This window comes from Choloepus didactylus, chromosome 15, assembly GCF_015220235.1.
Source record: "Choloepus didactylus isolate mChoDid1 chromosome 15, mChoDid1.pri, whole genome shotgun sequence".
NCBI classification, from domain to species: Eukaryota; Metazoa; Chordata; class Mammalia; order Pilosa; family Megalonychidae; genus Choloepus; species Choloepus didactylus.
The window spans coordinates 31332406-31357899 of record NC_051321.1 but is presented as its reverse complement, the minus strand read 5'-3'; the positions used below and the strand labels follow the sequence as shown (position 1 = coordinate 31357899).

The following is a 25494-nucleotide window of genomic DNA, read 5'->3' as shown; positions in this document are numbered from 1 at the left end:
AGGTCCCTGAGGCTCTGCAGAAACCTCTTTGAAGCCTTGATTACTAGGAAAGGAGCAAGTATGAGAAACTGGGCCCAGGTCCTATGATTGACAGGCAGGGAGAGGACATACTGACTTCTTTTTTCTCCCTAATGTTTATTTATTTATTTTTTGAGGACCTGGCTTTGACCCCAGCCCAGGAACACAGTGCTCTGCCAGGTCACACTGGGGCCACAATCCTGAGGGCACTTTGGAAATTCTACCCTCCCCCTCCCAGGTGGTCAATTCACAGAACAGGGCCCATCCGGAGTGGGAGGTAGCAGAGGTCCTGGGTAGCCCGCAGAGCCCATCAACTATCATTTGGTTATGCACAGTTGATGGAGCCAGGCTGGTGGGCAGCCCTTGGCTGGCCCTTTAGGGACAAGGGCTCAGAGACATCCCATTTACTCGATTCCTACACAGGACTGTGGTGGGTCTGGGGAAGTCCAGGGGCAAGCTCACAGATGCACGTGCCGCCAGAGCCCCTGAAGGTGGAGTTTGTGGGAGTTTGTGCTCCCACGTGGAGCACAGGAAGAAAATGGAGGCCTCTTCAAGGGAGAGGCTAGTCTCTGGCTGGGCAGATGGGAAGGACTCCCCAGACATGGCCAAACATTACAAAAGCTACAAGCCCCTATCACCCTCACACTGAAAGAAATTTCACATTTCAAAGCACCTCCCTGTCAGTCATCTCATCTGACCCGCCCACCCTCTGAAGCCTGCAGGGAGGGGTTATGATGCCCATATTACAGAAGAGAAAGTTAAGCTGCAAGTGGCAAAGTGGCCCCTTGGCTAGCAGGTGAGAGGCTAGAAAGGAGACTGATCTGCAGACTTTAGGCCAGTGCCCTTCTCCCTCCCTCATGGATCCAGGGAACCCCTCTCAGCTCCAGGATAGAACCCCAGCGCAAGGGCCAGGATTTTAACTTCTGACTTGGGGAAGGCAGATGTGCAAAAAGAGAAAAGGACCAAGAGCATTGAAACTTAGAAAGCAAAAAGTAAAATGACAATAACCTTCCATTTTAAATTGCTTCATCCTTGAGGAGAGCCCACCTGCCCACCCAGATCTAGGGCATTCCTCCTCACTTTCTGACCCTATTCTGATTGTATTCTGAACTGTTAGCAGAGTATCTGGAGGCTCACTGGATAAAAAGTCATAAGGATTTAAACTTGCCTTTGCCACCTATTGGCTGTGTGAACTTGGGTAACTTTCTTAACTTCTCTGAGACTCAATTTTTTCAGCCATAAAAATAGGAGAGAGAATAATGGTATTGTCCTTACTGGGTGATTTTGAGGATAAAAAGAGAGAATGATTCTGGAGAAAAATACTTGTAAGCTGTAAAATAATCTATACATATCACTTGGAAGGCACTAATAGTTAGGGATCTCTAAGGTCAGTATCTCTAACTATTCTACATAGGAGGAAACCAAGGCTTAGAGAGGTTAAATGACTGAGAAAAGGTCACAAAGTAAGTATGGCAGAATTGTACCTTACAAAGGGGTTAGGTTCTAAAGTTGATGCATAGGACAAAAATTGAGTACCGAAAAATTAACCATGAAAATTCCTTCAGTCATCCATAAAATAAAGTAGGGTCAGCTTCTTAATAAGTCCAACTTAGCCAGTTTTCCCTCCATTATTGGAACATATCAGTGTTTCAATGGTTGAGCACCAGATTTAGAAGCTGGCTTGCTTTTAGGGTCCATGTTGCATGGAAAATGCTTGAATCACTAACTCACACTCAGTGTAACTGAGATTCCATCTCCCCTCTCCCTCTGCCAGCTGTTAAAATGGAGTTGCTCTTTTCTGAGTGCACTTAGCTATACTGGCCCTAAGTTAAATGTGCCCATAATGAAGCTCTTTTGTGGCTAAAGCAAGAGTCACACCCACTAGCTCTGGCTTCCTCCCAAGATGTGTTCTCCTAGCTAGAGTGTCCTCACTGTGTTGGTATGGGCCTCAAACTCCTTTTTTAATTTTTAATTCAGTTTTATTGAGATACATTCACATACCATACAATCATCCACAGTGTACAATAAATTGTTCATAGTACCATTATCTTGTTGTGCATTCATCACCAAAATCAATTTTTGAATATTTTCATTACTCAAAAAAAAAAAAGAATAAAAATAAAAGTAAAAAAGAACACCAAAAACATCCCATCCTCCCATCCCACCCTATTTTTCATTTAATTTTTGTCCCCGTTTTTCTACTTATCTGTCCACACATTGGATAAAGGGAATGTGAGCCACAAGGTTTTCACAATCACACAGACACACTATGTAAGCTACATAGTTATACAGTTGTGTTCAAGAATCAAGGCTACTGGGTTGCAGTTCAACAGCTCAAACTCCTTTTTACTGAGCTTGCTTTTTACTGAGCCCACTCCAGTCAAGCAGGTGGGAAATGCAGGCCAGACCTACAAACAGGTCCTCATTTTTTTATGCTCCTTAGCGTCTAGATCTAGGTAGGGAAGGAGGCAGAGTGGTGAGGCAGAGTGGACCCAATTAGCCAGCACCTATGGGGCAAAGAGGGGAAGCCTCTCCAGTGCCTCCTTATAGCACCCAGAAAGCATCTATACTGACATGGGCAAGAGGGCTAGCTCCAGTAGGCTGCTCCAGGGCCTCTCTGCTTTGCTGTTAGACTGGCCCACTTAATTTGCAATTTTCTGGTCCCTAGCTCCGACCCCATTCCCCCACTCCAGTCTTCCCACACATCGCACTTTAGAGTCCCATCTACTCCCACTCCTGTGGGCTTCAGAGCATCCCCTGGGGTGAACTCCCGGCAGTGAGCTGGCTGGAGGAGCAGGATTGGAGGGACTATCTGTAGTCTGACAGGTGGCTGGGGACAGACAGTCCTAGCCTCTGACCTCCCAGGGCTGCTGGGCACATCACAATAGCTAATCTTTACTAAAAGCATATTCTGTGCCATTCTAAACTCTCTATATCAATTGATCTTGCTAACAACCCTATAAGATAGGTGCTATTATTATCCTCATTTTAGAAATGAGGAAACAGGTTCAGAGAGGTTGAATAACTTGGTCAGGATCACCCAGCTAGTAAGTGATTGGACCAAAATTCAAAACAGGGCATCTATCACAAGCACCCTTGTTCTGAACCACTGGGCTGGGATTCCTCCAGGGGTCCTCATTTTATTTACAGCACCAGTGTCCTCCCCCTTCTTCAGCACTGCTTTCTACCCTTCCCACCCACTCTCTCCTATATTCAGTATGCAGCCAAATTGTGTCTGTTTCCCTCCTTTTCTCTCCATTCCCACCACAAATTCTCTAATTTAGGTCTTCATTACTTTCCACCTGAATTCTTTCGGTTTTTTGTTTTTGTTTTTGTTCTTTTTTATGGTTAGAATTTGTTATTATGAAGGTAGCATGATTACATTAAAGGAAATTTGGAAAATGGCAAAGAGAAAAAAAAATCGACCTAGAGTCCAATTTTCTTATTAACACCATTGTACTTTCTTCCCATCTATTTTTCCCTACATGTACAGCCTTTTACATAATTGCAGCTACTTTGTATGAGAATCTTTTATCCCAGTTTTCAATTAAGTGTTTTATCATAAGTGTTTTTTTCTACATTTTTAAACCTCTTGGTAAACATTCTGATGGCTATGTAACATTCCATTGTTAGGATGTCCCATAGTTTACCAAGCCAGTCTCCTCTCCAAGGCTTTTCTGGAGTTTCTAAATTTTCTATATTTTAAGTATGCTGTGATTCCAAGACATAGAGGCACTGTATCCAAGACTGAGAGCATTAATACAAGTTACTTTTCTGAGAGGTTGGCTTACTTGAAGGGTATGAAATTCTGTCTGGTCTCTTCATATCCTTCCCAGTATTGGGTAACATCATTGAAAACTCTTTGCCTCTTTACTATGATTCCATTTATCTACTTCAAAAAACAGGCAAAACGAATCATGGTTTTAAAAATTAGGACAGTGGTACTCTTGGAAGGGAAGAATGATTAGGAAGGTGTAAGAGGAGGGCTTCTGGGGTACTGATAATGTTTTGCTTCTTGATCTCAGTGCTGGTTACTAAGTGTGTTAAGTTTGAGAAAATTTGTCAAGTTGTACATGTATGACAAATGGAGTTTCCTGTATGTTATTCTTCAATAACAAGTTTCTAAGTACCCCAAAATTACAAGCAACAAAAGACTTCATCAAAAGTAAAAACTTTTGTGTTTCAAAGGACACCATCAAGAAACTGAGAAGAATGGGAGAAAATATTTGCAAATCATATATCTGTTAAAAGACATATCTAGAATATATAATAACCTTTTCAATTCAATAAAAATGATAAATAATCCAATTTAAAAATGGACAAAGGACCTGAATAATTTCTTCAAAGAAATATACTAAACACCAATAAGTACATGAAAAGATGATGCTCAACACGATTAGCCATCAGGGAAATGCAAACCAAAAGCACAATGAGATACTACCTAAAACCCACCAGGATAGCTATAATCAGACAGACAGTACCAAGTTTCGGTTAGGATATGGAGAAATTAGAACCTAGATTTCCATTATTGCCAAATCCCAGCCTTCATTTTTATGAGTTCTTATGGTAGAAATGTAAAATGATACAGGGCTTTGGAAAATAGTCTAGCAGTTCTTCAAAAGTTAAATATAGTTACTATATGACCTGGCAATTCCACTCCTACTATATACAGGCGTACTTTGTTTTATTGTGCTTTGCTTTACTGCACTTTGCAGATATTGTGTCTTTTGCAAATTGAAGGTTTGTGGCAACCCTACCTCAAACAAGTCTTTGGCACCATTTTTCCAACAGCATGTGCTCACTTCGTGTCTCTGTGTCACATTTTGTTAATTCTTGCGATATTTCAATCTTTTTCAGTTTTATTATATCTGCTATGGTGATCTGTGATCTATGATCTTTGATGTTACTACTGTAATTGTTTTGGGGCACCACGAACCACACCCATATGAGATGGTGAACTTATTGATAAATGTTTGTGTTCTGACTGCTCCACTGACTGGCCTTTCCCCTCTCTCTCCCGCTCCTTGCTCCTCTGGCCTCCCTAGTCCCTGAGACACAACCATACTGAAATTAGGCCAATTAATAACCATACAGTGGCCTCCAAGTGTTCAAGTGAAAGGAAGAGTCACATGTCTCACTTTAAATCAACAGCTAGACATGATTAACTTAGTGAGGAAGGCATGCAAAAGCCAAGATAGGCCGAAAACTAGGCCTCTTGCTCCAAACAGTTAGCCAAGATGTGAATGCAAAGGAAAAGTTCTTGAAGGAAATTAAAAGTGTTTCTCCAGTGAACACATGAATGATAAGGAGGCAAAAGAGCTTTATTGCTGATAGGGAGAAAGTTTTAGTGGTCTTGTTAGAAGATCAGACCAGCCACAACATTCCCTTAAGTCAAAGCCTAATCCAGAGCAAGGCCCTAGCTCTCTTCAATTCTTTGAAGGCTGAGAGAGATAGGGACGCTGCAGAAGGAAAGTTTGAAGCTAGCAGTGGTTGGTTCATGGATTTAAGGAAAGAAGCCATCTCCATAAAATAAAAGTGCAAGGTGAAGCAGCGAGTGCTGATGTAGAAGCTGCAGCAAGTTATCTAGAAGATCTAGCGAAGATAATTGGTTGATGAAGGTGGCTACACTAAACAACAGATTTTCAATGTAGATGAAACAGCCTTCTATTGGAAGAAGATGTATTTTTTAGCAATAAAGTATTTTTAAGGCATGTATATTGTTTTTATAGACATAATGCTATTGCACACTTAATAGACAAGAGTAGAGAGTAAACCCAATTTGTATATATGCTGGGAAACCAAAAATTTGTGTGACTTGTTTTATTGCGATATACGCTTTATTATGGTGGACTGGGACTGAATCTACATCTCTTAAGTATCCCTCTGTTATATAGCCCTCAACATGAATGAACTGCAGCAATATGTAACTATATGAATCTTAGCCAACCAATAATAAGGAAAAATAATAAGCCTTCAAAATTACATACAGTAGGATTCCTTTATAATAAGATAATAACTAAAAAATTTTAAATATACATTTTTAGGAATACATATAACTGAGATACAACTATATAAAAAGGAAAGCAAGGGAATGATGGGTACCTTGAGAGTGAGATGGGATGGGGATGGACCCCATAGCTAGATTTCCATTATTGCCAAATCCTGGCCTTCATTTTTATGAGTTCTTAAGACAGTATTATGAGTAAATAAATGTGCACTGTGCATGGAACAATGATGAGACTGTGTCATGAACCAAGGTTATGATTAGTCTAGTTCTGTGCACCTGAGCTCCATTAAAATAAAGAGAGGGAAATGGATAAACAAAATGTGCTATATATCCATACAGTAGAATTCTATTCAGACATAAAAAGGAATGACGTTCTGATGCATGCTACAACATAGATGAACCTTGAAGACATCATGTTGAGTGAAATAAATCAAACACAAAAGGACAAATTTTGTATGATCTGACTTATATGAAATAACATAGAATATGGAAATTCATAAAGACAGAAAGTAGATTATAGGTGGGGTGGGAGGAATGGGGAGTTAATGCTTAAACTGTACAGAGTTTGTTTGGGGTTGTGCCAGTTTGGATGTACTATGTCCCCCAAAATGCCATGTTCTTTAAAGCAATCTTGTGGGGGCAGACATGTTAGTGTTGATTAGGTTGGAATGTTTTGATTGAGTGTGACTCAATCAGCTATGGGAAAGACCTTTGATTGGATAATTTCCACGGAGGTGTTACCCCACCCATTCAGGGTGGGTCTTAATTAAATCACTGGCGCCATATAAAAGAGCTGACAAACAGAAGAAACTCAGTGAGCTGCATCTGAGACACATTTTAAAGATGGCCATTGAAAGCTGACGCTGACATTTTGGGGAACGCCACTTTGAAACGCAACCTGGGAGGAAGCAGACGCCAGCCACGTGCCATCCCAGCTAACAGAGATTTTCCGGATGCCAATGGCCTTTCTCCAGTGAAGGGACCCTATTGTTGATTCCTTATCTTGGATCTTTATGGCCTTAAGACTGTAGCTTTGTAACCAAATAAGCCCCCTTTATAAAAGTCAATCCATTTCTTGGTGTTTTGCATAACTGCAGCATTAGCAAACCAGAACAGGGGTGACCAAAGAATTTTGGTAATTGATAGTGGTGATAGTAGCACATCATGAATGTAATTAATACCACTGAATTGTATACTTGAAAGTGACTAAAATGGGAAATGTTATGGTATATGTAACCACAATAAAAACTTAAAAAAGAAAGAAACAGAGAGAAAGTATGTCTGTCTCCTCCAAGCAGTCTTATGTGGTTGGGAACATTATGGAAAAGATTCTTCTCCCCCAAGCTTCTCTAGGACTTTCTCCAGGGGCTCTCCCTAAGTTCTCCCCTCCTGGAGAGGTGAGCAGGTGGCATAAAGGTGGGACAACAGGGAGAGGATTAATCCAGGGCTTAGCTACCTCAGGAAAGGAGTTCCAGAACAGGCGGAGAAACGGTCTGCTCTGGAGACTGGGGTAGGAGCCTGGGGTGTGGATCCACTTCCATTCCGATTCAGCTTCCCCCACTCTCCAGGTTGAGAACCACAGGTGTAGTCTTCTCCCAATCATTTCCTGTTTCGGCTTTAGCGAAAACATCAGAGTGGTGGTGGGGAGGGGCGCCAGAGGTGGGCCCTGAAAGAATCTGACTGTGGCCACCTGGGGGACAGTTGTTTTAAGCATCCTGGATACCAGGAAGCCAGACTCAGCAGGGATAGAACCAGCATCTTCGAAATCCAGCCTGGAACCAGGGAGTCACTAACTCTGAACTTCTACTTATACCTGCTTTCCTTTTAGCCTGGCCCAGAGCACACCTAGGCCATCTTCAGTACCTCCTGCCCCTCATCTCCCTGCCTTCTTTGCTCTTCCCTTCTTTATCCATCCAAACTGCAACTCTTAACCCCTTACCCTCTCCTCTATTTCTGTCAATCCCCAAGATAAGGCCCTGGGAGGGCAGCTTAGAGCTTCTTACCTTAGAGAAAGGGTATTAAGGTCAGATTGGACTGGACTGGTCTGAGCTGGCTGGGCTGGGGTCCTACTGCAGGGGAAGGAATTGGAGGTCAGTCCTGACTACGGTAAGGATGCAAAGGGGGGACTGGAGGTTGTGCTGGACTAGATTAAGGTCCTAGGGAAGCAGTTGAGGTCCTGGGTGGGTAGGGGTATGTCTTCTCCACCCCAGCAACCTCTCTTTGACCAAAAGCCTTTGCAGAGGTGCTGCTGGGGGCAAATGGGAGGAACCAGATCTAGGGTTCCAGAGGAAGCCGCTGGTCACCACCAGTTCCATGGGTTCAGGTTGTGGGTTCCCCTGTCCTTCTGGTCCACCCCTCTCCCCCAAGCAGGGATGGGAGTCTCTGCATCTGGACTGGTAACCTATAGCTTCCTGTTGACCACCCCTACAACATAAACACACAGGAAGTGAACCTCCAAATGACTGACCCAGTCACACAACCCTGCCCTGGCAGCCCCATACTGCCATGCCATGCATTTCACAATACATCCTCATTTATGTGCTTTAGAATCCCACGCACACCCAGTAGTCACACCTTCTGTTTTGTTCAACACCGTATCCTCAGTGCCTAGAACTGTGCCTGGCACTCAGAGGGGGCTCAAGGGATATGAGCTGAAGCAATGAATTGACATCAACAGATGCATACATAAATGAATGCACATATATGCCCACATACATACATATACACACATATACATTCCTAGGGCCACTCCCAGCTCAGCAGTCACATAAATACATCCCCTGACACACAGGCAAAAAGGCCAGATATACACCCAATGCCAGACACAGACCTACTGCGGATATTACTCGGCACTCCCAACGTGAGTTCATGGTGGCAGCTGGCTGGCAGATGTCCTTCACTCAGAGGAACAAGGGGGGTGGCATGTGTGTGCAAATACAAGCCTTGGGGTCCTCAGACGCTGGGGCTGTGGGGAGGAGCTGGGTTGGCAGCCTGGCAGAGGCTAAATAACTGCCTAGACTGGAGAGGGGTGGAGTGGCCTGTGCAGTCATTTTCTCCTTTTCCTTTCTGCTACCGGGTGCGTGTGTGTGTCTCGCAGGCCACCTTACTCCAGATCCAGAGATTCCAGTGATGAGATGGTCTGAGGCTTCAGCTTCCTCTGACTGGGATGAAAAAGAGGGAAACTGGGGAGGGGGCCTAGAGGGCACTAAGAACCCCTCTCCAACCCCCAGCAGGTTCCCTCTATCTTGGCAATCTTCTCTGATGGTGGGGGACCAGGTCTGAAGGAGGTGGAGGTGGTGATGAGGTGGGGAGTAACAACCAAGAAAAGGAGTCTGAAAAGTGCCCTATTCCTCCTCCTCCTAGTAACCTTTTAGACTTCCACCTTTCTATGGAGCTTCAGGCTAGCCCCTAGCAACAGCCCTTAGTTGTAGCGCACTCCTCTCTGTCACTATCCAAACTCAACAAGGAGACAAACAATCCTGCTGCTCTCTTAATCCTCTACCCAGGGACCTTAGCATGAGGGGAGACCAGTTCAGATATCTCAGCCAGGCTGGTAGGCAGGATAGGAATCTCACTGAGAAATATGAGTCTGAGGCATTCTAACTGGGCAAGCTTCTCCAATCCACAAACTGGGCAAGAATCCCTTCCCTCCCAGAACACCCCTCCAGGACAGCCTAATCCAGGGCTGTTAATCCAGGAGCCAGGCTTCAGGGGGGCCATATCTGGCTAGCAGCCTGTTATCAGTTAGGGGTGAGGATAAATTCTGATGAGGCGGGGAGAGGGGAGTGGTGGCAACTTCTGAGGGAGATAGGGCCAGCCTGGGACACCTGGATGCAAACTTTAGGTGGCTTTTTATGATGGGGCAGAGAGGTGTCAATCAGGGGAGCAAGACCTGAAGAATGAGGGGAACTGTGAGATGGGAGGGAAGGTAAATTCATAAGCCCAATTCAACACCCCGTCCCCAATAATTGGTCTTAGGAATTTCACAGGAAGGAGGGGGGAATGACTTGGACTGTCATTATTGGATATCAATGATCAACCTGGACACTCTCAAACTGAAAAGTATCTTTATTGATCGGTACCATACATGACTCAAATAGGCCCCCCCGCAAAGAAAAAAGGCATTACCACTGGGGTGGGACATCCATCTTCCCCACCCCTCCCCTCAGCTCCTGACATAATACCCTTCCAACAGCAGCAGCTAGAGTGGAGGAAATGGTGTAGGGGACCTCGGAATCCAGAGGGAGGAGTGGGGAAAGAGGTGGTGCTAACACTTCTAGAACTGACCACAGGAAAAGGCAGGAATGCAACAGAGCTGGGTCTAGACTCATAGAACCCTGCTCTCAGCCTCATTCTGGGTCCTGAGCCTCTTCCATGCGTGTGTCCATCTGTGAAATGGAACTGAGAATCCTGGCTGCCTCCTCCTCTCTCCTGTGAGGAAGGAGGGGCAGGGGAAATTGGCAGATGAAGATTCTATGTCAGCTGGTGGTGGGGACAGGGGACCATGGCCTACTTCTTCCTGGTGGGCTTAGAGCTGGGAGGCCCTCAGTGGCTCCTTCCCCTTTGTGGAAGGCAGACTAGGACTAGATATGCAGTTTGAGGGTTGGGGGAAGAAAGTCCCCAAGGACAGCGGGTGAGCCCTTCCCCCATCCTGTGCCTGCCCAACAGAGACAAAACAAAACAAAACACAATGACAAACAAGGCTGCTCCTTGCCCTCCACACTCCCTAAGGGAAGGAGCTCCCCCAGCCCCCCCCCCCCATCCAAGACAGCTGCTCTAGTGGACGACTTGTAAAGAATATACACACCATGGGGGTGGGCGGGGGATTGGGGGCCGGGATAGACGGAGTCACAAGCACTAGGAGGGCAGGCCAGAGAGTCCTGGAGGATGAGGGGACAGAGACAACAGTGTGGGGCTGTCACAAAGGGGGGCAGGCGTGGACATCAATGGCTTCCCTACCCCATGACATGCCTTCCCCAACACCAGTCACCCCAGAGGAAAAGGGAAGAGAGATGGCAAAGTGTCTCCTTGGTCTGAAGCTCTCAAACTGTATAAAATGGTATATATATACCCCCATACCCCCACTCTCACCCCCACTGGGACCTAGGCCCTCCAACTGCCAGGAGTAGGGAGGTAGTTGGACTTTTATTAGGGGGAAGGTAGGGGGAACATGAGTTTTTTTTTTTAAATTTACATTTTTAATATTATTTAAAAAAAAAAAAACTTGGAGCTGGGATAGGTGGCAGAAGGGAGGAGGAGCCCAGAGCTTTGCCCCTCTACTACCCACCACCTACAGGGAGGGTTAGGGGAGGGGCACACAAATAAGCCCCATAGCTTTAAGTTCCTAAGGGTTGTGGGTACAGACAACCCCAGGCTTGAAGGGGGTGGAGTCAGGAGGATGAGGAACCCAGAACCTGGGGTGAGGATGGAGGCAAATGCCCTGGGGGGTGATCAGGACATTTCTTAGAGGTCCAGAATCCACGTGGATATCCACATGAGCACCCCCTTCCCCCAGAAGGCTCTGCAGAGGACAGACCCAGCCCAGGGCCACTGGGGGGCAAATCTTGGCACCTGCCCCAAGTGAGTCCAGTTCCTCCCTGAAGTGGGTGGATGGAGGCTGTGCATTTTAGATGTTCAGTCTCTTCATTCTGTCTTCTGCTCCCTGGGGCTGTGAGGGGTGGGGCAGGCAGGCAGAGCACTGGGTAGACATGGCCGGCCTTTACTGGGAAGCCTGTGAGGTGGGGTTCTCCGATTTGCTTTCTTGGCTGGACGGAGGCTTGCTGTTCCAGGGGCTGTTGGCGCCCAGTGCGGGGGAGTTGTTAAAGCTGTCCTCGTCGTCAATGCCGTTGGCCGCGTCAAACTGGGTGTTCTCCAGCCGGGTGATGAGCCTCTCGTCCTCGTCCCCGAACTCCCCGCCCATTAGGGTGGGCTCCCCCACCACCATCACATCCTGAGAGTGGTGGAGGTCCCCAAACATAATCGGGGCAGGGGATTGCCTGGCCCAAGGCGGCAGACACCCCCAGAGCCCCAAATACCCACCCTGGAAGCTCAACGCCCCCACCTCCTCCTCACTCCCAATATAAAACCCTAACTCCTCTGACACCCTCAGCTCCTGGAATCCTTCCCACTGAGACCCATGTCCACTAGATTCTGGTAGAAGGCAATCTACTCCTCTAGCTTCCTAGCCTATCTCCCTAAATTTTAGGGGGCTCCTAAACTTCTGTCCACATGTAATAGAGAGGGAGCAGATGAAAAACATGTCTATTCTAGATCTGCAAACATTCAAATCTGTGTGATCCTCTATTATAGCGTCAGTGTAGCCCTCTCTGATGGTCACTCTTCCTCCAAGCTGTCTGTCCTAAATGTCCGTATGTTCTCATGGCTGTCTCCAACCCTTTATATCCTATGTTCCTGTGGCTGAGTCTGTGTGATCACAGCCATGCATGTGACTGATCGGATCTCTCTCATCAGTAACAGGAGTCAGCCCAAACTGGCAGAGTACACTGGGAAAAACTGTCTGCTTCTATGCCTGTTAGTGAGAGGAGACTGGGTAAGGGGTCAGGGGTCAGCAGTGGGGTAGCCCAGAAGAGAGAAGAAAGCCGAGATGCTTACAGGTACCTGGCTGGAGAGGGCGAAGGTGCTGGCCGGGCTCTTCTTCTTGCTGTTGCTGTTATTGGTATTGCCACCCCCGGAGCTCATAGTACTGCCCCCTGACATCTTCCGTTTCCGCCGTTTGCTGGGCTGCTGCCGTGCAGGCTCCGCTGTACCAGAGAGAAAGGAGGCTCAGGTGGGAGGGCTTTGGGCCCCCTGTTCCTCAATCTGGCTCTAAGGAGTCTAGCCTACCCTGGTCTCAATCTTGAGGACCCAGAAGCAAGGAAAGGGCAAGGAAGCAAGGCAGGAGCCTCATGAGGAAATGAAGATACAGCCTTGGGGAGCAGTGTCAGATTCTGGTAAGAACCAGTGCAGGTGCAAGGCACTTACCTGGAGGTGCTACCATGCGCTGCCACTTCTGGAAAAGGCAGGTCTTGAGGCAGTCACGGGGGCTGAGGCTGTAGGTTTTGTGGCGGGACATGAGCTCCTGCATTGGCTCGAGTATCACACAGAGCTAGGGGGTAGACCAAGAGGTGGTTGTCAGCGGAGAGACATGGAACGGAGATCAAATGGGATGGGGCAGAAACCAGGGGATCAGAGACTTACTCGGAGGTAGTTTAGAGTGGAATTAGACAGCCCACATCGGGTAATGTTTTTGGAGAGCTGATCCAGCATCTGGGGGTCCTGGGCCTAAATTAGGAGAAGACAAGAATATTGCCACCTGAGTTGCATCTGCTTACCTATCCTATCCCTTGAGTATCATGACACTCCTGGAAGAGAAGAGGGACAGAGACTGTTATTAAACTTGTTTTCAGACAAAGAAACCCTCTATCTAAGGTCACGGGAAATGGCTGACCTTGTTCCACTCTCCCCACTGCTTGCCCTCACTCTTGTATCTTGGGTTCTGCCCAAAACTCACATGCATGGCAAGGATGCTGCGGGGGATGAGCTCTCGGTGCTGCCGGATGCTGAAGTGCCACGTCTTTATCCGCATCATGTCATCAAACATGAACTCCAGGTACAACCGGCCCTCGACACACACCTGAGGACAAGCTTGTCTCAACATTGCCTCCTCCCCACATACCTCCAAGTGTGCCTGTTACAGTTCTCCCCCATTTGCTCACAATTTCTGCCACCTGCACATAAATCTGAGTGCCTAACTCACAGCAGTCCTCCCTCCCAATATACCTGTCACATCCCTGACCCTTATATAAACACACATACACTCACACAGTAAAAATGCTTAACAGACCTTGTCTTTTCTCCATGCAGCTAGTGTCACACCCATCTGCTGTAAGCTCAATGAGGGAAGGTTCTTATTCACCTGGTATACCCATGGTGCCCAGAAAACTGTCATACAAATTAGGTACTCAGTAAATGCTTGTGGCATGCTGCAGCATGCCTCCCCTCACTTCTCATTTTGACACTTCTGCATTAAGCCTCTCTGGGGGACAGCTGTGGGTATATATGGGGAGAGGGGAGGAATCAATCCCGGATCCTCGTTCTTCCACCTCCAGCTGGGCTGCTGACCTGGGTGAACATGGGTTTGCCGTGCTGGGTCACCATGCTGCCCTGGTCACAGTCGAGGGACACAAAGTTGCTGTGGAATGCCTCCTTGGGGTGCTTAAGCACATAGTACAGCTCCGTAGCACCCCCCTCAAAGATGCTGCGGAAGTAGCGTGGGATCAGGGTCCGGCCAATGGCTGTAGAGATGGGACAAACTCTTCAGGACAGAGGGACCTTAAAGGGGGCCAGGCAGATGCCTGGGCCCCTGCCAAGACAGATCTACTGGGAAAAATATCTATGCCCAGTCCTTAGAAGTACACAGGAGGTGTGCACTCTTACAGCAGGACTGGTAGGAACCCCGGGCCCACAAGGGACACCTAGAGGCCACTTACTGTATCTCTTTGGTCCATCCTCCAGGCAGAAAGTGATGGTTAACATGGCATCATCCTCAAAGAACTCAGTCGTGAAAGCATCCCACCAGAGATTGTCACATTCCTAGAGAAGGGTCTGTGTGTGTCACAAGACTTCACACAGGGATGCCCAGATGGCCCTGCCCCTCCCAGCTTCTTTTCCCTTGGCCATACCTCTGTCCAGTTCTGAAGCCGTTTATTAAGCTCGAATATTCTGTAGTCAGTTTGGTTGCCATACGGTGTGTGCCTCCTGGGAAAGTGAAGAGGGAGATCAGAAGGAGCAGAACACACCCACCTTCCCACCTCCACCTCCGTCCCCCTCCCCAGGGGACTCCACTTACCCAATCCCAGGCTCCAAGTATGTAGGCGGGTACATGGGAGTTGGGCTGTGTAAGGGAAGAGGCTATGAGAATGGGAGTGGAAGAAAATTATGGGGGGATCAATCCCTCCCCCTTTGAGGTAGGATCCCATCTGGAGAAAGAGCCAGGAAGTGGGCAAAAGACTTACCCCACATCCCGATCCAGCATGGTGCCGGGATGGAAGGGGGGGAAGGCGTTGCCGTTTGGGGGCTCCTTCGGCGAGTACAGCTTGAATGACTTTGAGGAACAACCTAGAAGGGAAACGAAGGCGTCCCCTGAGCCCCTCTCAGGAACTTTCCGGAAGCCTGTTAGACTGTGTGGACAGGGACTGGTCTTACAGGCCTCCACAGGTCTTTTTACAACAGGAGATTGGTAGATTGGGCAATGGGGGCTACCCTCAGGAGAACCTACCTCTGCTTCTGAATCTTGCTCTAATCTTGTTTTATTAAGAAACTGGGAGTACTTAGTCCTGATCCCACCCCATAACCAAGACCCACTTTCTTTATTTGGCTGAACTCTGGATGTCAGAAGAGAAACTGAAGGTGAGAAGAAATGTCTATACCAAAGAAGAGAATAATATCCAAACATTAGAATCTAATTTTCATAACCCCGCTTTTTATCTACATTTTCTCATTCAATCATCACAACAAGCTTGTGAGGTAGCAGGACAGCTGTAACATTACTCCAATTTTACAGATGAGGAAACTGAGTGTTCAAAAGGACTTGCCAAGATCATAGAGCTGGTAACAGCAAAGCTAGGACTTGAGTCGAGATCTTCTGACTCCCATATCCTGTACTATCTCAACCTTCTAACATCTCTCCCCTGGACACCAAGTTTGGGGGAGGAGAACTCTGCCAACTCCCCACCCTCCTACCGCCACCCCAAGGTCTCAGGAGGGCAGGGGACAGAAAGATAAAGGGGGGTGGGTGCCTGTTGGGTGTGGCCCACCAGATAACCAGTAGGACCTCTGCATCCTCCACCAACTGCCACTCCTTTATCAGCCCGGCCCCCTCCCCCACACCCACTATGGTTAGGGTGTTATTGTCTCCAAATCAGAAACCCAAAGCCTCAACCCCTTTTCTCTTCTGAGCCTTGCAGTGCAGAAGGGAGGTAGATGAGGCTCCAATGGATCCCACCCCACTCACAAATGGAAAACAGGAGGTCTGGGAAGGAGCCTAAAAAGAGGCTGGGTTCCAGGAGGGCATGGTGAGGGGCCCACCCAGTTTAGGAGGCAAGAGGTACCTAACAGTGGTCTCTGCTTGCCTGTGTGTGCGTGTGTACATGTCCCCTCTTTCCCCTTACCCAATGACACACAGTTCCTGGGGTACCATTGCCTGACTGGAAGTACTGTTACATTCATAGTTAAGTACGAGCCAGGTAGCTCCACAACTCTATTTTGCCCTACCCCTAACCAGACAGCAGGGGAAACTGAAGCACAGCCTCAAAGGTCCCAACCCCAGCCTCATCTGCTTCCTCAGGTCCCCCAAACTTGGTTGCACTGAAAGGTTAGCTGTATCTGAGCCCCCTGTCCAATTTGGATACAAAATCTATCGTGTTCCTTGAGGGAAGAGACAAAGGAAGATCCCGTGCCAACATGTGCCATTTAATTCTCCCCAGGGCCCCCTCCTTACAATGTGGGCAAAAGGAGGGTCCCAGAGGGGTCCATACTGATGGTCCCTGAAGGTTGCAAGAGTCAGAGCCTGTGTGTACCTGCACATGCGTGTGTCTCATCCTGCTTAGCAGGCTTCCATACTCAGCTTGCCCCAACACGCGTAACAAGGGCTGGAACCCAACAGCCCCAGGCAGGATCAGGGTGCCAGCAACAGGCCCCCAACCCATGCATGAGCTCTCACAGGCCACATCCACATGTGCCCTGAACAACATACACAGCCTTCCCATGCTAGCCTGACTAAATGAGGAGCCTGCGTTTTCAGGACAGAGACAGACCTCACCCCACCCACAAGACTCCACATTCCACAGAGAAGTAGACTAAGGCCACATATGAAGCCAAAGCTCACACAGCCCACCAGAGGCCAGGCCTTGGCAATGAATCCAAGAGTCTAGATTCCCAGACCTGGCCCTTGTCCCCAACCAGGATTCCCATCCCACCAAAGCATAATTGTCTCTGCCACTTGAAGAAACGTATCAGCTCAAGACCCTAAAGAGAAGGGAAGCAGGACACGTGGATTCCTCTCCAATTCTGGAAAAAAAAAAAGTCCCAGGACCTCAATTTCTTTCTCTAGGAAATGAAAGGCATTGCCTGGGGCTGGGAAATAGTTGTAAGGCACTGAAGCCCGGAGCTCGGGGGCCTCTGTTTACACCTCCAGTAAATGGACACAAGCAAACTCAGCATCTCTCCAGAGTCATAGCAACTCCCAGTAGCTCCAGCACAAGGGCTTGGGAGTGAGAAGAGAGGGGGAGGGAACATCACCCAGACCATCTGTCCTTGTTGCTGCCTGTCCCCAGCAGCTAGGGTAGAGGGAGCAAGGTGGGGGGTGGGGATGAAGGAGATGTGTCACACACCCTTGGAATCACACATGCCCTGACTCCCAGCATTCTGGGAGCCCTTAGTTAAGGGGAGAAGAGAGAAAGGGCTGAGCACTAGTAAAGTTTTCTCAGGATGGAAATTGTGTTCTGGGGCTGAGGCGGCACCTCCAGCTGGGCATATCCATGGTAACCAGCCTATCCAGAGGGCAGGCCTCCCCTCTGTGGGGGCTGACCAGAGGTGGGCACCTCAGAGAGCCAGGGCACCTCTTCCCCAGCCAGCAGAACAGGCCCGGCCCAGGTTGAGCACCTTCTGCCCACCCCCCAAAGACTTGCAGGGTGCCCAGACTTACCTGAGAGAACTGAGGGAGCCAGGAGAGGTGAGGGGGGCGGCTGGAAGCCCAGAGGGGCCCTGGCCGGGGTGAGGACTGAAAGGAGCTAACTTCAGCCGCTCATGTCCCGAGTGGGACAGGCAGGCCTGGCTGGGAGCGCCACTCCGCCCGCCGCACAAAGACTCGCACGCACAGCCACGGCCGCCCCGCGGCGGCCACAGCCCGGGTGGGGGGAAGTTACTAATGGTCACCGGGCCGGGGGCCGGGGGCCAGGGGGCCGGCCTGGGCGGCGGGGGGCCGCGGGGAGTCCGGAGCCTTCTTTGTTTGCAAGGTTTCCCTCAACAATGGCTGCTCCGCTCTTTCCTCTCTCCTCCTCCTCCTCCTCGGCTCTCCCCGCCGCCGCCTCTAGCTGCCTCTGCCTCCGAGCAGCCCGCCCGCCCTCTCCAGGCCACCGGGCCCCTCGGCTGGGGGCACCAGGACAGACAGGGCCCGGCACTCACACTCACTCGCGCGCGCACACACATGCGCACACACGCACACGCACACGCACACACACACACACACACACACACACACACACAGCGCCCGCCGGCTCCCTTCCTTTTCTCCCTTTCTCTCCCTCCTCCCTCCCCGCTCGCTCTCTCGGAGTCTCCCTCAGAATGAGGCCCCAGGGCGGGCGGAGGGTGGAGCTCCCCGCCGGCCCCGCCCCTCCCTGCGCGAGGGAGGATCCTAGGCCAGAGCAGAGAGGGAGGGACTGCTGAGAAAAACAAAAGAGAGACAGAGACTGGGAGAGACAGGAGTCGGAGAGACGTACACAGGCAGATTGAGCAGGGAGAGACCTGAGTGGAGGGGTCCTGTGGGGGCTAAGAACGAAATGCACCCCCGACTCCAGACCCTGGCTGGGGCTCAGGGGCGAGCAGGGGAGTCGGAGCCACAGGCAGAGATGGAGGAGGCTGCTCACTTCACTCCCTGCAGACTCAGAATACCTTCCAACCGCCCCCCCGCCCCCCCCCCACATCTCCCCCCAGTTTCTCCCTCTCCTCTGTGATCTCTCAAGTTGAAGATTGGCCTGGACTTCCACCCTGAGCTTAAACCCCTGGTGAAGTCCCAGAACAGCTGGGGTAGGGGGAGGCTCCAGGGGGTTATTTTTGACGGAGACGTTCTGACTTCAGCCTGTAAACACTGATTGAAGGGAGGGACATGCTCCAGGCTTCCCTGCCCCCAATCCAGCTAAGTTCCATGCCTTGACTCAGATCCTTCTTAACAGGAAGTCCGTTCCAACCCCCCCCCCAACCATCACCACCACTAAAACCACGTGGGTATCACGGAAAGGGAGGTTGTCAAACCTAGGGAAAGCAAACATGCCCATCTGAGAGTCCCCATAAGGGGCCTTGTCTGCTACTGAATCTTTCTGCCCAACCAACCCCGGGAGAAAAGAAGGCATGTTGTTAGCGGGGTAAGGCCTTTTCTCCAATCCAATGGGGACATCCCAAAGGAGGAGATGTTTTTAAAACTTGGGTAATGGTCCAAGCCCTATTATGGGGACACATAGGAAAAGGAATGGAACACACACACACAGGGGGTGGGGTGGCCAAGATCTACTACTTTTGCAATTCGAGTCACTACTTCTTACTCCCCACACTCCTTCCCCCATATTCACACACAACCCTAAGGACAGCATTTCCCATGATATCCACACCTGTGCAGCAATACTGCACCTGGTTCTGTGAACACCCACCACACATAAATAACACATCTCACTTTCACATAAATCAGTACCTGATATGTACTGCAACCTGTGATACACCCAAATCCCAAGTATACCCAAACCCAGGACACACACACATACACAGCCTATTTCAGACCCTGACTTCCTTAACACAGTAGGGCCTGTGACACATATGTACCCTGACCCAAATACACAACACCAAAATGTCATTATACCCCCTGAGCTTATGACAGAGTATCACATACACACAGTGACCATTTATTACACAGGCACTCACCCCACAAACCACCCTCCTGAAAACTGACACACAACTTGCCATCACAGCCTGGCCATATGATACACCTTAGCATCCACAAACACACCAAAATCTATGACATGCTGTCAAATGGCAACATACTGCCTACCACCAGGAGTTACAACTTTCCCACTGATTTCCAAATTTATAGCCCAACTCTGGGATAACCACACTCCTCCCCCACCGATAGGATGATTCCTATTGTTTGTTTTTTGCCTTTAAGCTTCCCAAAGTACATTCACACGCAGTATCTCAAGGGATCCTTACAGTACACAGGGCCAAATATTATCTCAACTTGAAGAGATCACAGTGGGAAAGGAGCGCCCGAGGCTGGAACCCTGGACCTCTAACCCAACTCTGTACAAGCCCAGCTATTCCTACTCCCTTCCCCCTCCAAGGAATGGCCCTCCAGGCTTCAAATGACTGTCCACATGGGAAGGGGGATGGGTGTGGGCTTTGACTTCTGCCCCCAAACCAAAGTCCCAGAGCTCAGAATCCCCACCCAGCCTGTCTCCTGAATATGAGGGAGAAAGTACCCTAAAGGTCAAGATGTGTCAAAACTCTGGCATATCATTCAAAACAGGCCCCTCCTAGTTCCCCTTTAGAAAGTGTGGTCTTCTCTCAGATCTGACCTAATTCCCCCAGAGGAGGTCCAGTTACAGAGAACCAGCCTGAGTTAGGAGGCCCTAAAATTGGTGAGTGGGGGGTTGGGGGGGGGTGTTGGTGAAGAAAGCAGGGAGCAGCAAAGAATGACAAAGGTGATGACGGAGAGCACCCTCCCAGAGGTGGGGAACTGTAGGGCGCAGTCTGTCCAACCCACAGGATGAGGTACTGGCACTGCCCCCTGCCCGGGCCCCTGGGGCTCCCTGACCCAGGCCTCCACTGTGCCTGCCCCCCTTCCTTTGTCTGTGCCCGGCCTCCCGTTGGCCTGGCGCTCTGCCATCCTCCTCTCCTGGCTCCCAGCCGCCACCACTGCTGCTTCCTCCCCTCCCCCTACTCCTCCCTGCGTTAACCCTTCTGAGCCACATGCTGCCCCAGACAGGCCCATCCTGCTCAGCATCCTGCCCGGGTTAGGTACTTTAGCAGAGGTTCTCCCTACTCCTGACCATTTCAGTCCCAGAAGCTGTTTGGAATCCCCACCTAGGAGGACTATGGGAGCTGGGCGCGTGTGTGTATGTATATGTGGGAGTTTGTGTATCTTGTGGTGTTTCCGCGTGTGCATGTGTGTGGGTCTGTGTGCGCTCTGGCTTCCCTCAGTCACATGTGTGGGGCATGTGCTGTCTCTGCCGGGCTGGGGGAGGAGGAGGGGCCAGGAGACAGCAGAGCACAAAGGAGAGACTCAGGCAGGCAGGCAGCAGGCCCGGCAGCCCACCAGGGCACCTCACGACCCCACAACAGAGCTGCTCAAGGGAGTAGGGGGGGGATGGTCTTTGGCTCTTCATGCTACCACGATGCCCTTGTGTTCAAGCATGTGCTACAACCCACTTATGCAAGCCTGGTCCCCTCCTTCTCCCCAACTCCTACCATTCCCCACTTCCAGGCCATTCTCCAATTCTCCAGTCCCTCCCCATGTGGTTCTTCTTGAAGTCTAACCTCCCTTCATCTGTCAGTCATCAGACTTCTTCACAGTTAGGGAAAAGACAACACACACACACACACACCACCCCCCCCCCCCCCCGCTGACTTTAGCCATCTCTTGTACCTTCTCCCACAGCCAGGCCACCAGAAATACAAAAGGAACATGGCTTTTGGGGCACTGACTGAAGTTGACCCCTCCCAATACACTCTCCCCTGGGCCTGGGTCCTCTTCCTGTCCCCATGCTGTTCTAAGAAAAACTGTCAGGGAAACTTTCTTTTTCCTCCCACTGGACCTAGGCACCCTGCCCCAACTTCAGGGTCAACCTCCAATCCACCTCCAGCCTGACAATCCCCCATACTCACACCCCCACCCACTATTTGTGGGAACCAAGAATCTAAAATTTAAGACTTTTGTTCAGAGTCTTAGTTTCTTCTATGTTCATGTGTAGTGATGGCAGGTAAGGACCATGGGTTGGGCTCAAAGCATGGATGAACATGAAGTAGGGCACACAGCATGGGAGCAAGTTTAAAGGAAAACACACACACACCCCAACTGGTAGGGGGAGGGGTGATAGAGCCAGACAGGATTCCAGATTAGCAAACTCTTCCCCCTCCTCTCCCAGGTATTTCAGGACCTTCAGGCCCCTGGACCCTTAAACATCAGGCACTTTAAGTGGGTTCCCAGCCCAACCCAGCTCAGTCTGGGTCACATGATTTTTAAGGAAGCTTCCACACTGGCAGCTTCCTTTGGGAATTTTTTTTTGGGGGGAGGTCCAGTTGTGGGGTATAGGCCTCCCAGAGAACAGGGCATTTGGAGGGGGCAAAGAGGAACAAACCAGGCGGGATTCAGGAAGAAAGCTGATTCCAGCCTGGGACAGGAGTGGGGCCCTATAGTTAAAGGACTCAGAAGTCCTAGAAATGGGGATAGATAGTATTCTGAGGCTCTCTGAAGACTACCAGTCCAGTCATGTGGCCCCTCTCTGTCTTCTTAGCAGTGAGGTAGAGAGCCCCTACCTCCCACTCGCAAGCCAGAACTCGAGCCAGGCTGTTACTGGCAGGAGCGGATATCTGTTTTGGGGGAGGCAGGGGTCTGAGCCAAGGTCCTCTCTCAAATTCTCACTTTGGGATTAAGGGCTGCTCCCCCAACTCAACTTTCCACTCGATTTCCCAGCCTGCCTGAGGCTGCCACATTCCCCCTCCCACTAGAGCAGAGATGTCAGACCCAAAGGTCCAATTATCTGGCACCCCCTAGGAGTACCTTCTGTCCCTCCGGAGGGCTAACCTTCCCTGACAACAGCGCGTGTGGGGGGGATGGGACCCAACCACTCCCTCCACCAAAACACGGTCCTCAGAAACAGCCTGGGGGTGGGGGTGTCAGAATATGGAAGAGGGAATAGGCTTAGGAAAGGGGGGGGTTCAACCCAAACCAGCCAATCACAACTCTATGATGACCTGAGGGTGGGGGTGTCAAAAGTCCAGAGTCACTTCTGATTGGCTAACACACTGGAATTCTGGGAATTTCAGCCCCCCCCAACCCCTTTCCCAATTATTCCCCCCAACAACCACCACCACACACTTACACACAAGCTACCCCCACTCCCCCGCCCGGTGCCTCTGGGCTGATGCGCATTTACATAGTTGGGGGAAACCCTACCCCGACTGAGCCCCCGCATGCCCCTTACAGCCCCCGACCTCCCCCATGCCATTTACGCACCCCCACAAGTTCTCGCCAAACAAGGGGTGCGGGGTCCAAGGGGAGGGCTGGGGAGGAAGGGCCGGGCGGCCCGCGCGCCCCACTCACCAGGACAGGCACAGCCCACTGACATCTTCACATCGCCCGCCGCTGGGGGCCCAGCCGAGTCACGGTGCCCGCCCCACGCGAGGACAGGCCGGGCATGAGCCGCCGCCGCCTCCCGCGGCCCCCGGTGCCCCTGCCACCGGCCCGACCCGGCTTCGACCCGGTGCGGGCGGCCCCTGGCTGCAGCAAGAGGCCTGTCAAGAACGGAATAGACAGGAAGGAAGCCAGGCAGGAAGGCGAGCTGCCTCTGCGTGTGTGCGTCCCCGGAGTGTGTGTCCGTGTGTGCGCGTGTGCGCGTCTGCGCTCCCGCCGCCCTCCCCACCGCCGCCGCCGCCGCCGCTCGCCCCCCTCCCTCTCTCTCTCCCTCTCGCTCTCCCTCTTCCAGGCGCGGGCTCTCCAGCCCCAACCGGGCTGGGGCGGGCTTTATTAATATGCTAATTGACCTGCTAGTGGGAGGGGAGAGCCGTGTCAAAGTGACCCGGGCGAGCGCGCAGCAATCGACGACGTGTGTGCGCCGCGCGGCGGTCGGGCGGGCTGCGAAGGGCTGGGAGCGTTCAGGGAACGCGAGGCATGTGACGCAGCTTTTAAAAAAGGAGACGGAGGCAGAAACCCCAGAGAGGGAGGGCGAGGGGGAAGGAAAGGAGGCGAAGCCTTGTACTCGGTGTCCGTCCTCCGGGCTCTGCCGGGTTGGGAGCGTAGATGAGCCGGAGTGGGAGCTCGGGCTGGGGGAGGCGGAGCCAGCGTGGGCGGCGAGGTGTAGCTCTCTCTCCACCTCCAGCCGCGCACCGAGAGCGGAGAGGGACTGCCGACCCCCTCCCTTTCCGCCTGTGCTCCCTGCTGAGATCACGGTGTTACTCTGGAGGTCTCCAGTGTCGCGCTCCCACCCCAACCTGGGTGGGGAAGGAGGCACTGTTATTCTCGCAGTAGTTCCTCGATCCCCCTCCCTAAATTAACCACTCCTCCCTCGCCCGCTAAACCAGTTGGGACTAGAGCTAAAAGGGTTAATTAGTGGGGTCCCCACCCTCCACCGCCTAAGGGCCTGGGATCTGTGACCTCTGCTGTGCTGAGGGGAAAGGGGACTGCGGATTGGCCGCCAGGTTGGACTGGGGAGGGGGGACCCCCTTGCAGGCTCTGACTCATCAGTCAAGACACGCTTGTCCCTTCCCCCCTTTCCCCATCCAGTGCCCCCCCCCCCATGCTGGAGGCTGCTTTCATATGAGAACCTCATAGACTAAGGACAACAGGAAGCAGATCCCTCCAGTGTCCCTTACCCATCGGGGCAGTGACCATAGTGGGCGGGTGGGGGTTGGGCGCGATGGTCTGGATCGTCAAGGTTAGGAGCACTCCTTCTCCTGGGAGGAGCCTCCCAACCTTCAGGCACTCCTCAAGGTCTGCCCAACCCAGCCCTGGGAGGTGTGAGGGGGGTGGGCTCCATCTCCATCCCTTCCAGTCTTAACTGCCTCATAAACAGGAAATAGTAGGGAGGAGGATGGGGAGCTGCCTGGAGGAAGCAGTTGGCCCCCTCCTTCCTAGGGGGTCCCCAGCTGCAAGCCTCTCCCCTTTCTTGAATTTAAGAGTGGGCTCCAGGGGTAAACGCTGGGTACCTGGGTTGGTGCCCCCACCTCCCCACCCCCCAGGACCTCTGGCCCAGACTGACTAGAGGGTCCTCCCCTTTGTTACTTAGGAGGGATTGGTTGAGAGGCTGTTTGGTTCCTTCACTTCTGCCCAGAGTCTGCACAGCTGGCTTGACTGGCTGGGGGAGGGTTACAGATGTGGAGGCTTAAGTGTTTGCCAAAACTCTCCTCTTCACCTTAGCTTTTTGCTGAGGGAGCACCCAGTGATAGGACAATGCAGAGTCTAGGGGTTGGAAGAAAGGGCCTGCCTAGGAATGAGGACCCCTCCCTTGTGCTATAGGAGAGTGTGGAGGAGGGGAGCTGTGAGCATTGCCACACACTAACTCCACACATTCCCATCACATTATGTATTCCCCACCCCCACCGGGGACCAGAGTGGAACATGACTGATGCATACACACACACAGACACAAGTATTTCCTTGGCAGCATCCCCAGCCTGGGTCCATCTCCCTACATTCCCCTAAGCAAAGGTCAGCACTGGAGGGAGTAGAGGGAACCTAAAGCAACAGAACACTGGTCTGGACTTTTGGAGACCTAGGTTTGAACTCCAGCTTTGCCCCTCACTAGCTGAATGACCTCTGACAACTGACTTCTCCACTCTGAGCTCTAGCTTTGCCCTTGAAAATCGGTACCTGTAGTTGGTATATTCCCCGGGCATCTACTGACAACCTCCTGCTTAGTCAGTGTTCAATATGCATCAGTTCTTTCTGCTTTCTTTGAGGTTATCTGTTATTCCAAGAGTGATAGGAA

General features: G+C 50.8%; 1 protein-coding gene and 1 non-coding gene across 5 annotated transcripts; one reads left to right on the top strand and one right to left on the bottom strand.

Annotated features, from left to right (window-relative positions):
• Positions 1-6242: 6242 nt before the first annotated feature.
• On the top strand, positions 6243-6313 carry LOC119511005. Its single transcript, XR_005212099.1, has one exon. It is a non-coding gene; the product is annotated as a small nucleolar RNA SNORD112 (small nucleolar RNA).
• A 2597-nt stretch (positions 6314-8910) lies between these two features.
• On the bottom strand, positions 8911-23416 carry LDB1 (LIM domain binding 1). Of its 4 annotated transcripts, none has more exons than XM_037804789.1 (11): positions 23112-23416; positions 15040-15142; positions 14874-14918; positions 14707-14782; positions 14515-14617; positions 14147-14319; positions 13536-13658; positions 13223-13306; positions 13007-13130; positions 12644-12786; positions 8911-9186 (listed from the first exon to the last, which is right to left on the bottom strand). In XM_037804789.1, the coding sequence occupies exons 1-11, from the start codon at positions 23134-23136 to the stop codon at positions 8926-8928; spliced, it is 1260 nt and encodes a 419-aa protein (XP_037660717.1). In that variant the 5' UTR covers positions 23137-23416; the 3' UTR covers positions 8911-8925. The 4 variants fall into 4 exon arrangements, with proteins under 4 accessions (XP_037660717.1, XP_037660716.1, XP_037660718.1 ...); XM_037804788.1 differs by lacking the exon at positions 23112-23416 and adding an exon at positions 17730-18287; XM_037804790.1 differs by lacking the exon at positions 8911-9186 and adding an exon at positions 10076-11975 and having other exon boundaries at positions 23112-23410.
• Between the last annotated feature and the right edge of the window lie 2078 nt (positions 23417-25494).

Excerpts from the sequence above, each read along its gene's own strand:
- LDB1 (XM_037804789.1), bottom strand. The coding sequence starts at position 23,136 with ATGTCAGTGGGCTGTGCCTGTCCTG. Across the intron at positions 14,919-15,039 it reads ATGCTGGATCGGGATGTGGG|CCCAACTCCCATGTACCCGC; the intron begins GTAAGTCTTTTG and ends TCCCTTACACAG. Across the intron at positions 13,307-13,535 it reads GCAGCATCCTTGCCATGCAT|GCCCAGGACCCCCAGATGCT; the intron begins GTGAGTTTTGGG and ends CTCCTAATTTAG.